The 12,941-nt window shown below is 55.4% G+C and overlaps 1 protein-coding gene across 1 annotated transcript in view; it reads left to right on the forward strand.

Moving 5' to 3' along the window:
• Positions 1-12,941, forward strand: part of CDH23 (cadherin related 23) — a 394,835-nt gene that overhangs the window by 284,929 nt on the left and 96,965 nt on the right. Inside the window, 5 exon segments of the mRNA XM_033130003.1 lie at positions 5,635-5,824; positions 6,176-6,321; positions 7,821-8,040; positions 9,736-9,888; positions 11,959-12,072. Of these exon segments, the coding sequence (XP_032985894.1) occupies positions 5,635-5,824; positions 6,176-6,321; positions 7,821-8,040; positions 9,736-9,888; positions 11,959-12,072 (823 nt within the window).

The raw sequence follows: 12,941 nt of genomic DNA on the forward strand, positions 1-12,941 counted from the left end.
CAGGGGTGTGACTCAAGGTAGGCAGGGGAAAACATGGCCAAAGCCTGGGGGTATCCAGAATGGAGACCAGCTTCCTGGGGAAACTGTGGAAAACCGAGGTTGTGCACCCTACTGATCTGCTCTGCTCCAGGATTCACGTTTGTGAGGCCTTCTCCCCCCATACTTGTACCCCATTTGGCCTCATTTGGGGAGGTTGGTCCCCAATGTCCAGCCCCGCAGCCACCCAGCAAGCCCTATGATGGGCATGCATCTAACGGTTCATGACAACCCATTTATTAAAGTTCTGGGATGTGCCCGGCGCTGTGCTAGGGGCTTCTCATGAATTCCTTCCTCCTTGTGGTCCTCTAATGTGGCAGATGGACTCATCGCTCCCATTGTACTATGTAGGACACGAGGCATAGAGTTTGAGGGCTTTGTCCACGGTCCCAAAGCTAGTAAGAAGTAGTGCCAGAACTCGACTCCAACTTTGAAACCACCTGGCCCAGCCCTTATCCCTCTTCTGGCTCACGGGTGCCCTGGCAGGTGACCCAGGTCCTGAGACACTGGAGAATGCGAGTGGGATGAGAGAAGGGATGGTATTTTCACATCCAGCTCTCCAGGAAGGCTCCCCACCCTGAACTCAAGCAATCTTGGGGTGGTGATACCTAGCTTCTCCAGTCTGACCCCTCATCAACCACAGAGAGTGGTGACATGGCCCACCTGGGTCTAGATGGGACAGGATGTCAACCCAGAAGGAAGGAGGTGGGGGTCTTGGCCATCACACCTTCCTGTCCTCCTTTCCACGTGTTCAAGATCTGAATGGTTCTCAACTGGTGGGCAGGTCCCCTGCCCGAAATTCCAGTAGGGCTGGAGCAAGGCATCTGGAGTAGGTGGTTTTCAAAGCCCCAGTGGGAGGATTCCTTCCAACCCCGAGTCAGATTTGGAAACCATTACCCCAAGCCACTTCCATGTGCTAAGGCTCCAGATCTCATGGATGCTCTCTGCTGCCACCTCGTGGGCACTTGGGCTCTAGCCCAGGACAAGCCCAGCTGGCGACCCCAAGAGCTGGGGCTGGATGCCCACCTCCAAACCCGTCTGGTCATCTTTTACCTTTGATTTATGTGTCTGGGAAGTTCCTCCCAGAGGGAATTGAGGGGCAAGTGAGGTATTCCTGAGAGAAAGTGGCTGCGCAGGTCACCAGCTAGGGGTGACGCTATTGAAGAGTCCACCTGCTGGACAAAGCTAGGAGGTCTGCTGGGCTGGGACTGCATTCAGCCTTGGGCATTTCCCAGGTCTGGTTCCCAGTGGCCCTCGCTGGGTCTCCAGCCTTTTCTCGCATCCTTCTGAGGCATAAGCAGGTATGGACAGGGGCCGGCTACCCAGCACCTCCTCCTCCTCCCTCTCCAGGAAACCTCCACAATCCTTCAGTGAGCACCTACTGTGTGCCAGGTCCCATGCTTAGCAGTCTCAGGAGTACAGGAAGCAATAATGCTTCTGCTCTGCCGTCAGAGGGCTTCCTGTCACTCTTATGCTCAAACCCACCACTGGTCTCATCTCCCCTGTGTAAAAGCCAGGGTCCCTACCACACCTACCTGGCCATGGGATCTGCCCTCCCTTTACCTCTAGGGACACAGACGTGTGAGCCCACCGTTCAGTACAGAGTGGACATGGCCGTTCCTCCCTCAGCCTGGGGCCGCCACAGGGTTGGGGCTGTCAGGCTTTTCAGTGACCTATAGTAGTGTCTGAGACCTGAAAAAAAAAAAAAAATGACTCAGAAGCTCAAAAAGAAAAGGGCAACATCAACATGAAAACTTGTTATAGTAAACAGCTACCAAGTATATTGTGGCATTAGTAAGTATGAAATTTAGTCTTTGTAAAAATGTCATTACGTTTGAGGACAAACTGTAGGTTAGATTTTCTCGACTTCTTGAGAATTTTTCAGAATGCTCCGGAATTTACAATTATGTGTGATGATTGCCAGGAAAACAGAAGTCAAGGAGCCTATACAGTAATTGAGCTTGTCATAGCAAAATAATTTCAAAAGGCGTAGTCATAAAAATTCTTTCAAATTTTACAGCCATGAAATGCATGCATGCATACATATGTGGGTTTGTTTTAATATTATCGCCAGGGCCCCCTGGGGCTTTCTAAGGCCTCACAATGGCCCAGGATAAGGTAAAGGCTGTGGCGAAGGTGTGAGGAAAGAAGGCTGCAGTGCAGGGAACAGCTGACCCAGAGGTGACATCCAGGGGGAGGGTGACCCACCTCCTGACTCATCTCCGACCACCCTTCTCGCACCCACCACACCCCTCTCCCCAACACACACACTGGCCTTTCGGTTTCCTGAACCCACTAAACTCCCACCTCGGAGCCTCTACACAAGCTCTTCCTCCCCAACCCCCAAAGTGCTCTTCTTCCTCTGCTCCCTCAGACCTGCTTTTCCCATGGCTGGCTCATTCTCCTCCCTCTGTCCCAACTTAAAATGCCACCTCCAAAGAGAAGTACTCCGTAACTGCCCTGCCTTAAGCAGCTGCACCCCTCTCCTGACTCTGTTTCTTTCAGAGCTGGTCCCACCACCTTGTTAGGTTCCTTGCTTATTAAGAGGCAGTGGTAGCTTAGTGATTCAATGGGCAGCTTCTGATACCAAAATGTCTAAGCTCTGCTCCTAGCCATACCACTTACCAGCTGTGTGACTCTGGGCAAGTTACTTAAGCTCTCTGTGCTCCAAGTGTCTCATCTAGAAAAATGGGGATTATTAGAGTCCCCACCTGAAAAGATTGTGGTTTGTACTTAATGAGCCAAAATACACAAAGTACACTGGCACACAGTGAGGGGTTGAAAAATGACAGCTTTTGTCACTATCATCTGCCTCCCTTGTTCACCACTGAACCCCTATGCTTCGCACAGTGCCAGGCACATTGTAAGTATTCAAAATATTTGCTAATGAAGGTTGTTGAAGTACTTATTTACCTTTCTTCCCCAGCCTACCTGGCCCCCCAGCAATGCCAGGTCAGGTTGGGTCTTCCTGTTAGAGGGAGCCTAGAGCATATGACCTGGGACTCTCCCAAGGGCCCCTCTGGCCCCAACCCCTGGAATCCGAGGCACGGGGAGATACCAGTAATTTTTCAGAGCTGGTGTGCAGACGAGTGTGTGCCCGCGTTCAAGCACACTCGGCCTTGGCCAGCCTTGTGCGTCTGTGTGCGCAGGTGTCTGTGTGCACTGAAGGCGTCTGCTGCATCGGCGTGAGCTTCCAGAGCGACTGTTCTCTGTCTGCAAGTGGCTCCACTCTCTGTCCTAGCTCCTTCCCGCAGCCTGCTTCAAGGACCTGACTGATGGGCATTGATTTAGAGCCTTTCAAAGCCCTCCAGCAAAATAAAGGAGAGGGGAGAGGGAGAGAATTAGTCCCGTCAGGCCAAGAGAAAAATGACGAGCGTGAAATGGGAAATAAATGAGAGGAAAGCGGTGGGAGGCTACACAGTCGCCGGCAAGGAGTCCACAGGGGTCCAGCCCCCTGCCCTCCCCTGTGCCCCCAGCCCACCCACGACCAGTGAGTGGGCCAAGAGACCAGGTATCAGTGCCCACCCACTCCTAGTGTCATTCAGAAGCAGCTACGCCAGGCGCCCTCAGACACTCAGGTGGGGAGGGGGAGACGATAGGAAAAGCCCCCACCCCATGTGACCTTGATCCCAGTGTATTCAGCAACAGGCTGTTGGTCCGGAACAGGTTGTGTAACTGCCTTCTATCTCAGTTTCCCTACCCAGATCAATGCGGATAAGAACTATGTAACTGGAGAGAGAATGTTAGAGAAATGCAGGGCTTGCTGGTCTCTTTTGTCCATCAGCGGGATGACTTTGCCTGGCTGAAACGACGCCTGGGGTGCCTACGAGCCCTGTTCCCTGTCGTCAATACAGGGAGTGATTGCATCCCCATTATAGAGGCTAGGGAAACTGAGGCAGCATGCTCACAGCACAATGAGGGGTCCTCGGGCCTGCAAGGCTGCCCCCACCCCACCTTTTGGCGCAGCAAGGCTGGGAAGTGAGGGGGTGGGCTGAGCAGTCTGGGGTGGGAGCAGGGCTGCGTCCCACTGTCTGAAGCAGTTGGGTCCTGGAGTAACTCAGGGTTCAGCACCCGCTTCAGCCTCTCCCACTGGCCTCCTGGGGCCCAGGGGCCAATGGGAGCCCTTGGCCACAGTGGCCCATCTGTCTGTTCTGGTCTGCTGACCCCAGAGACACCTTGCTGGGGATTAAGCCAGAGGACGGACAGATTCTGCTGCCAAAGCACAAAAGGCCCCACATCAAGTAAGATAAAGGAGCTGACGGGGCCGGGCTGTCATCCCCAAGTGCCCTGCAGTGAGGAATGATACTGTCCTGATGTGACCCCGGGGACTGCAGTCACCCCCCTACGCTGGCCTTGTCCACCTCTAGGGCTACAGTGGCCCCTGCAGCACAGGCGGGAGGACCACTGAGGGGTGGGTGCCCCTGCTGTCCTGGGGCCCGAGGGGGCCTGCAGCGTGGGAGCTGGGTCGGCCCCAAGGCTGCTGTTGTGTGACCTTGAGTCTGGCCTCTCTGAGTTCTGCTTTCCCCTCATGGGAGATAAACAGCTAGAGAAGTTCTCACCAGAGCAGGGGCTGGGCGGGCACAGAGACCTGGGAGAGAACAGCTGTGAGGTTTGTGGCCCTGGGTTAGGACAGCACTGAGGTTGATCCGTTCACAGAGTGGGGATACAAGTTAAAGGAGCCAGTGTCTGAGGCCCCTATCCTGAGACCCTGCACCTCCTGGGAATGTCGTTCCCCCACAGGGAAACGGCTTACTCCTGCAGCCACCCCTCCCCCAGGCCCATGACTGTCTCCATGCGCTAGGACCCACCCTGCAAACCGGGTGCTTGTCCACGGCTCCCTGCCGATGCTTGTCATCCGTGGTGTCACAGAGGCCTAATTCTTTTCAAATCACCTCACAAGCAAACGCTCCAGAGGAAGAGAGGCTTTGATGAGGAAGCCAGTTCCCAAAATCCAGGGTTTCAAATCCTTCCAAAAGCTCAGCCAAGGGTTCAGACTCCCCAGCCCTTCCCAGCCACACCCTGAAGAATTCCTTGGTCATGGACCTACTGGGGCCCCCCTGCTCTCCCTGAAGCTTGCGAGTATGTTACCCCTCGTGTGTGGAAAGGAAAGACTCTAAGACATGTTGGCAGTATTGCCTGCTGGTACGGGACCCAGAGCCACTTCCTGGCTAGGAGACTTTGGGAGCCTTGCTGACCCTATCTGTGAAATGGGCGTCATTACAGGCATCTACCTCATAAGGCTCTTGACATAGTACGTGGAGAAGGAGCCTCCTATATGCTGGTATGTGCTAGGTGTTGCTTTTTAAGATCAGGAGGCTGCGGCTTAAGTGGGGAAGGGACTTACCTAAGGTCAAAACTGAGTGGATAAAGAAGCCAAGGAGCCGGGGCTTCCACTGCTGGTTCATCTTCTGACCTTCCCGCCTCTCGATCCCCATGAGACCTCCCTGCTGGAGCCAGGAGGGAGGCCCACTTCCTGGGTGTGAGTGGGGAACCCGGGACTGACGCGTGAGCTCACACAACCCGGGCATGCAGCCTGGATGCAGAGACGCCCCCCTGGGCAGGGCTCAGTGGAGGATTGGTCCCCTCCCTCCTGGTCAGGTGGCTGCCGTGGACCCGGACCTGGGGGAGAACGGCACCCTGGTGTACAGCATCCATCCACCCAACAAGTTCTACCGCATCAACAGCACCACAGGCAAAATCCGCACCACCCACGTCATGCTGGACCGGGAGAACCCCGACCCCCACGAGGCGGAGCTCATGCGCAAAATCATCATCTCTGTCACAGACTGTACGTGCCCTCCGTGCCCCCACAGCCCCCACCCCGGGGATGGGGACCCTGACGCCTCCCTGGTAGCTTGTCCTCCGGGGGTTCTGGGCCCCCCCAGGAAGGCTGTGTCTTAAAGACTGAGAGCAGTAATACCCTCTCCCAGTTGTCACCCCACCCCCGGAGCACCCTCAGGAGTGGGGGGGTGGCGGGGGCTAGGGTGTGCAAGGCCCAGGCTGCTCCCTGGAGGGGCCACTGGGGTGGAGGGTCACTTGACCTGCCCCTGTCCCCACTCATCTTCTCCCTGGCCCCTTTTCTCCTACACCCCTTTTTCCCTCTCCTCGCTCCATCTCTCTGTCCCCTCGCCCATCCCAGGCGGCAGGCCCCCTCTGAAAGCCACCAGCAGTGCCACCGTGTTTGTGAATCTCTTGGACCTCAATGACAACGACCCCATCTTTCAGAACTTGCCTTTCGTGGCCGAGGTGCTGGAAGGCACCCTTGCAGGGGTCTCCGTCTACCAGGTGAGCTTTCCTTTCCCGGCCTGGGTTCCTGCTGTCTGTCTCCCTCACCTCGTCCTCACTAACCAGCAAGTGGCGTGGGTGCCTAGACAAGTTGTTTGTCAGCATGCCAGAGTAGTAAGTTTGGTGACGCCCTGCAGGCCCCCTGTGCCTCAGTTTCTTTATCTGTAAAAGTTGGTGAAACGTGTTCTTTGACCGGTTCCAGGGAGCAGTCCCTCCTGCAGAATATTTTCCTCAAACCTCCAGCAGGGGGAGCGGAGATCCAGGGAACAGCAGCCAGTCCCTGAGGAGTCCCCAAATAGGAGAGGTGGGGAGTGAGAGAGGGAATGAGGCCTCAGAATGGGTTCTCGGGGAGCTCACAGACAGCACAGAAAGGAAGTGCCACCAGCACAACTTCTGAGTTCACAGAAGAACTGGCTCAAAATCATGAGAAGATGATTGAAGGATCTGGGAGCGTTTATCTTGCCAACTGTCTTCAGAGCCAAGAAGAGAGTTTTGACTTGAGCTCTGAGGTTTCCCGGTCCCCGCTAGGACCTTGACCAATACTGATTTCTGCTGGATGTGCAGAAGAACTTTCTCCAAGGACTAGAGCTGTGTGCAGAGAAATTAGAAATCGTGAGCCCCTGATCCAGTAAAGCATTCAAGCTGAACGTGGACACTCTTTGTCCAGCTTGCTAGATATGAATTAGCCCAGATGACCTTGGCATTGCCTTTCAATCCTGAGAGTCTTGGCTTGATGCAAAGCTCTTATTTCAACTCTCATTATACATTTTTTTCAAATGTCTTGAACCCTCTTCTGTAAAACTTTCAACACAATCAGGGTCTCGAGTCAGAATCTCTCCCATCAGGACTGGACGTGCCGACGGGAAGAGCGTAGGGATTTGTGAGGAGGCTTGCCTGCACGTGGCCTCCATGGCTTTTTAAAAAACAATAATCAAATCCTCTCCGTGACTTTTAAAAAGATATATCCTTGATATCATCTTATTTGTGTTGTCTTACAAATCAAAACAAAGCAGTGGAGGGAATCCTGATAATTGAGCATTCTCGGTAGTTGAGCTCCACAAGATCAAGGGGTGTGAGCTGTAACAACTGCTCCAGGCCAGTGTCCTGAGGGCTGGAAGGAGAGGGGAGGCTGTCACACTGCGGGGTTTAGAGGGCCGGAGCCAGCTTGGGTAAATCTGGGAGGGCTTCCTAACATGGAAAGCAGGGTTCTGAGGGGACAGTTGTAGGGACCTGAATTCTTCTTCTCAAACATCTCTTCTGCACCTCACCCCTGGCCCCACTTGGTGCATCTGGACACCTCTCAGCTCTGACATGCTGCCCCTTTAGAGGACAGGATGCACTGGGGACAGTAGCTGGGCTGGAGACTCCAAGGGGAGCAGATGTTTCCGGCTGGAGCTGAGCATGGGTCAGTGGGAAGGGGGGGAGTAGGGGACACTTCTCAGGAGAGAAGGGTCAGGCCATGTGTCCCTATTCCTCACGCAGCCGCTCCTCTCCCTCAGGTGGTGGCCATCGACCTGGACGAGGGCCTGAATGGGCTGGTGTCCTACCGCATGCAAGTGGGCATACCCCGTATGGACTTCCGCATCAACAGCAGCAGCGGCGTGGTGGTCACCACCACCGAGCTGGACCGCGAGCGCATCGCTGAGTACCAGCTGCGGGTGGTGGCCAGTGACGCGGGCACGCCCAGCAAGACCTCCACCAGCACACTCACCATCCGAGGTGAGAGGGGTAGCGGTGCCTCCTGCTGGACGCTGGGCATGGGCCCTGGGGCGGTGTGGGGAGTGCACATGCCTTCCTTGCTGTCCCTCAGCCATGCGGACGCAGGCTGCCTTCTAACAGGGTGGCCCCCGGTGCTATAGCCATTCAACAAGCAGAGCCTTCTCTGTCTCCAAGTCAAAATGCCAGCAACCCTTCTCCCGCCTGGCCACTGCCTTCAGTGCCCCAGAGCCAGCGGCAGTGGCCTGGACCCATTGCCAAGGTCCCCCTCTTTGATCCTGGCAAAAGCAGAAAGGGCCTGAGCAGGGGCAGGGGCCCTTGCACTAATAAATAGTCTGGGGGAGGTTGCAGAGCCCCTTGTCTTCTTTGAAGGCCAGAGTTTTTATTTGGACATGCAGAGGGGACCATCCCCTCGCCTGTGCCGGGATCTCAGTGGGCGGGCATCACCCTGGGAAGAGGGCCGCTGGGATTCTCAGACTCCCTAAGATTCCTCCTCCCCTTGGGGCCCTCTCCATTATTCCCACCTGTCTCCACCCTCTATGGGGCGGGGCCACGGAGCTTTACTATTTCTCAATCACTCTGGCTATATATTTAATTCTCAGGACAAAACTGGGGCACTGATGTGAGCTATTGCCAAAGGGCCAGGAATAACCCTCAGGATGTAAGTGCCGAGTATAACCGGCGAGACGTGGCCTGCTCTCTAGGACAGGCCCGGTTCCATCCTGGCTGCTGCCAGCCTCCATGGGACGGGAGCGGTTAGCTCAGCACAGGCACAAACATTCACCCTCCTTAATCATGACCTGAGACGGTGAGGATGAGAGAGCCGAGCATTCTCTCTCCCATTGATCCAAGTCTTGTCTCGTGGGCTCCTGGTGCCGGTGTGAGGACCTACTTGTGTGCCAGTGACTGACAGGGAGGATGTCCAGTCCTCTCAGAAAGGACCCACAGGTGATTTTTCTCCAAGGCTCAACAGAAGCCACGTCACCAAATGAGCCCAGCATTTCTCCTCCTAGTGATCACAAAGAGTAGCCAAAGTGGGGTGGGGCTCATTTCACGCTGAAGGTCTTCCAAAGCCCCATCTGCCAAAGGAATAGGGGCCTGTATGCGGAGCTGGGAAAAAAATGAATCTTTAAGGGAAATCAGACTTTGCGGGGAGGGAAGGTCCTCAAAGGCAATTACGCTCCCTGGGACCTCATCCCAAACTGGGGTCAGCAATCTCCAAGACTCCGACCCTGCCATTCTCTTGCTGTGTGACTTTGAACGAGTCATTCAGCTGCTCTGAGCTTCTGTCTCCTGGTCTATACAGTGTGTATAATAATGGCTGTCTCATGAGGATGTGGGCATGCGCAGTCCTGCATGAGGAGCATTTAGCACGAGCGTGGCATGTGGGTAGAGCGGAGCAACGGGCCCTGTCATTGTCACATAATCACTGTTGTCACCGTCAGGCGTACTCTGGAGAGAAGCTCTGGGGTTTTCTCCTCCCTTGGGCAGCACGAGCAGCAACAAGCCCGTAGGGAGGGTGTGGACTCCTGGTCAGCTCTGTCAAGGGCCAGCCTGGGGCCCTTGGCTCCTGACCGGGAGGAGCTGAGTCCCAGGAAATCCATTTCCTATTGGTCTGTGGGGGGAGCCCCTGCCTTTGGAGCTGACTAGTCTCAAGCAGAAGCCAGGCCTGACCCTGTGTGCCCACTCTGCCCGCAGTGCTGGACGTGAACGATGAGACGCCCACCTTCTTCCCTGCTGTGTACAATGTCTCCGTGTCCGAGGACGTGCCCCGGGATTTCCGAGTGGTCTGGCTCAACTGCACTGACAACGACATAGGCCTCAATGCGGAGCTCAGCTACTTCATCACAGGTCCGCCGCTGCCGGCACCCCCTTCCAGATGTGCAGCCCACCGGGGCTGGGGGGAGAGGCCCACATCAGCCACCAGGATTTAGTCCCTCCTGGAGCCTCCCTAAACATTGGCTATCGGCTTTTCCCAAGGGCTTTGTAGCTGGATCCCTCTAGTCTGCCTCCTCGGGGGCCTCCTCAACCAATTGGGATTGGGGTACCTACCAAATTTTAGTCTAGAGGAGATGGAGCCAGTGACTCCTGGTAGGAGCTCTGCCCCACACTCTGTCCCACGTTAGAGAGAAGCAGCAGTCCCTGGAGGAATGTGGCCTGTCCCTTGGAGACCCTTCACTTGTGAAGAGAATGCCCATCTGTTCGGAGGCAGATGGTTTAGATCTCTCTAAATTCAATGGCTTTAGCTCAAACATGTCAAGTAGCTCCCACCTGAAGAGCTATGGAGAAATATTGTAAGGCCACGTCCTGGCTCAACAAGGGAAAGGGAACCATGATCGATTAGTGATGTCTGCCCTGACAGTAGGCTTGGTGGATGATGGCAAATATGCCATGTGTTAATCATTCCTGGATTAGAACAGTTTCCCAGCATTCTTTAGTCCATTGCACACCTGCAAGGTACTGAGATGCATGGGGTGGGGGTAGTTCTTTCACGTTCCTCAGCCCTCCCTAGGCCATTTTACTGGCTCGGTCTTTCCTCTGTCCATGACCTGCCTGCAGCCACATTGCACGCACATTCTTATGCAAGTGTGTGTGCATACACCAGCCTCCCCGATGCCTCTCCCCAAGAGCAAGGACTCCCAGGCTCACAGTCCATTCACAGCTTGCTGCAGCCAAGGTGGCCTCCCAGACCTCAGCCTCCCCTTTCCAGATCCTTTCCCTCCTTCCCCTCCATGGAGGGGCCCAGCACCCTCAGGCCAGCTCCTCACAGTCTGTTCCTCAAGACTGCCTTGGAAAGGCTCAGCTATTTAGATGCCCACATGGGACCAGCCATGGTTCAGCCCCCAACACTACTCGTGTCTTAGTTCCTCCCCAGTCCCCCAGGAGCCACACTGTGTTCCTTGTACACGGTGCTTCAGATACTGGAGAGCAGATACTGGAGGCTTATGGGCAGGGGGCTTTCCCCAGGGGCAAAGCATGTCAGGACAAGGGAGCATGTGGCAGTGGCCCCCAGGATAACTTCCCAGCACCCTGAAGTAGCCAGTTCCTGCTCACCCGAGAGCCTTTCCAGCCCTAGGATTCTTGGATTTTAATGTCGCACATTCTGAGAGGAGCTGTGCAGTATCCTGATAGAAGCTGGTCCAAAACCAACGCAGTGGCACCCTCTGCTGTCCAGGATACCACACTGCCCGTCAGCTAGCAGGGGGAGGGTCTCCACACTGTTCTGATGGAGTCCTTTCCTGGCTTCCGTCTATCTCAGCAAGGAGACCCTCATACATCTTACCTGTCCCAGAACTCAGGAAGACTCAGTAACCCCTGTCTCCTGTCCGCCTGCCCCTCCTTTGGTTTCTGTGGAGACTCCAGGTGTCCCCACTCAGCCCAAGATGAGGGGCCTGGAGAATGCCCAGCCAATGCCAGAGTCCTTGGCCACATGTAAAAACCCCAGCCCAGGCTAACTGCTCAGATACTTCTACAGGACAGACAGGTGGCAGCGTGGTGAAAGGCGCAGGCTGGGGAATTAGACTATTGCGTTAGAGTCCTACACCCCGAATAGGTGCCTGTAACCCAGGGCAACACACATAACCTCACTAAAGGACCCTTTTCCTTCTCTGTGGAAACAGTGACAGTATGCATGAAATGAAATGGTCCACGTGAAGTGCCTGGTACACAGTGGGCACTCAATGAACATGAGACCCTTATGATTGCAGGCATTCAGCACCCCCACCTAAGCCCACACAGGCCACACCCTCATCAGAGCCCCCCCAAAACCCTGTTCTCAGGCAGGGCTGAATGGGCAGCGCAGCCTTTCATTGCTGGCACACCCCTGGAGTGTCCCAGGTCAGAAGCAGAGTTAGGTGCCACCTCCCTTTCCCTGGCCAGGAGCCGTTTCCTGACTGCAGCTTCATTCTCTCTTGCCCACAGGTGGAAATGTGGATGGGAAGTTCAGTGTTGGCTACCGCGATGCCGTTGTGAGGACAGTGGTAGGCCTGGACCGGGAGACCACGGCTGCATACACGCTCATCCTCGAGGCCATCGGTAGGCCCCAGCCCTCCCTGCACACCACAACGTAGTTGTTCTGGGCAGAGTTCACATGAGGCACCCTCCCAGGGGCCAGCTGGGCCCAACCCCAGCAGCCAGGCTCCGAGCCAAAGGCTCTGCCCTAATGCCAGTGGGAAAAGGGCAACCAGACAAAACATGGTGGGGGTGGGGGGTAATCAAGGAAGACTTCTTGGAGGAAGTGGTGTCAGAGAGTGTCTTTGGATCAATTAGGACTCTTAGTCACAAATTTTAAAATAAAATAAACTGACTTCAACAATATAGGTGAGCTCTGATTAGTTCCACCTGCCCCAGTGCCTGTCCCTGAACCCCTTGTCATGGTCTGGAGGGTGAGATGTGCAGGTGAGTTAGGCCTACATTACATGCCTGTCCCTGGAGTTAGGGCAGGGGGCCATGGAGGCAGTGGAACTGTCAGACCCACTTAGAACCCCAGGCGTCAGAGTTGGGAAGGGAGGGAGTTCAGAGGGACCTTCAGGGCATGGAATTGCCTAAGAGAGCAGGATGGCGCTGACGGGCGGAAATGAGGCAGGCCCGTCGTCTCCTGGAGGGCCAAGTGAGGTTTCAATATGTGGAGAAGCAGGGAGGGCATTTCAGGCAGAGAAACCAGCCCATGCAAGGGCCTGGAGGTGGGAAAGAGCTCTGTGTGTGTGCACAAGCGCGCGCGTCTGTCTGTCTGTCTGTGTGTCCATCCGTCCCTCCCTCCCCGGCTGCTGGCCCATGATGTGGTGGACGTTGGGGAGGGGAGGCTGTGATCAAGGAGGGCTGGCTTGTAGAGGCCTACGTGCCAGACTGGAAGTTTGGTCTTTGGTTTCCAGGCAGCAGGAGCCCTTGGGGCTCCAGAAGGGAAG

The sequence above is a fragment of the Rhinolophus ferrumequinum genome, chromosome 16 (assembly GCF_004115265.2).
Source record: "Rhinolophus ferrumequinum isolate MPI-CBG mRhiFer1 chromosome 16, mRhiFer1_v1.p, whole genome shotgun sequence".
Classification (NCBI taxonomy): Eukaryota; Metazoa; Chordata; class Mammalia; order Chiroptera; family Rhinolophidae; genus Rhinolophus; species Rhinolophus ferrumequinum.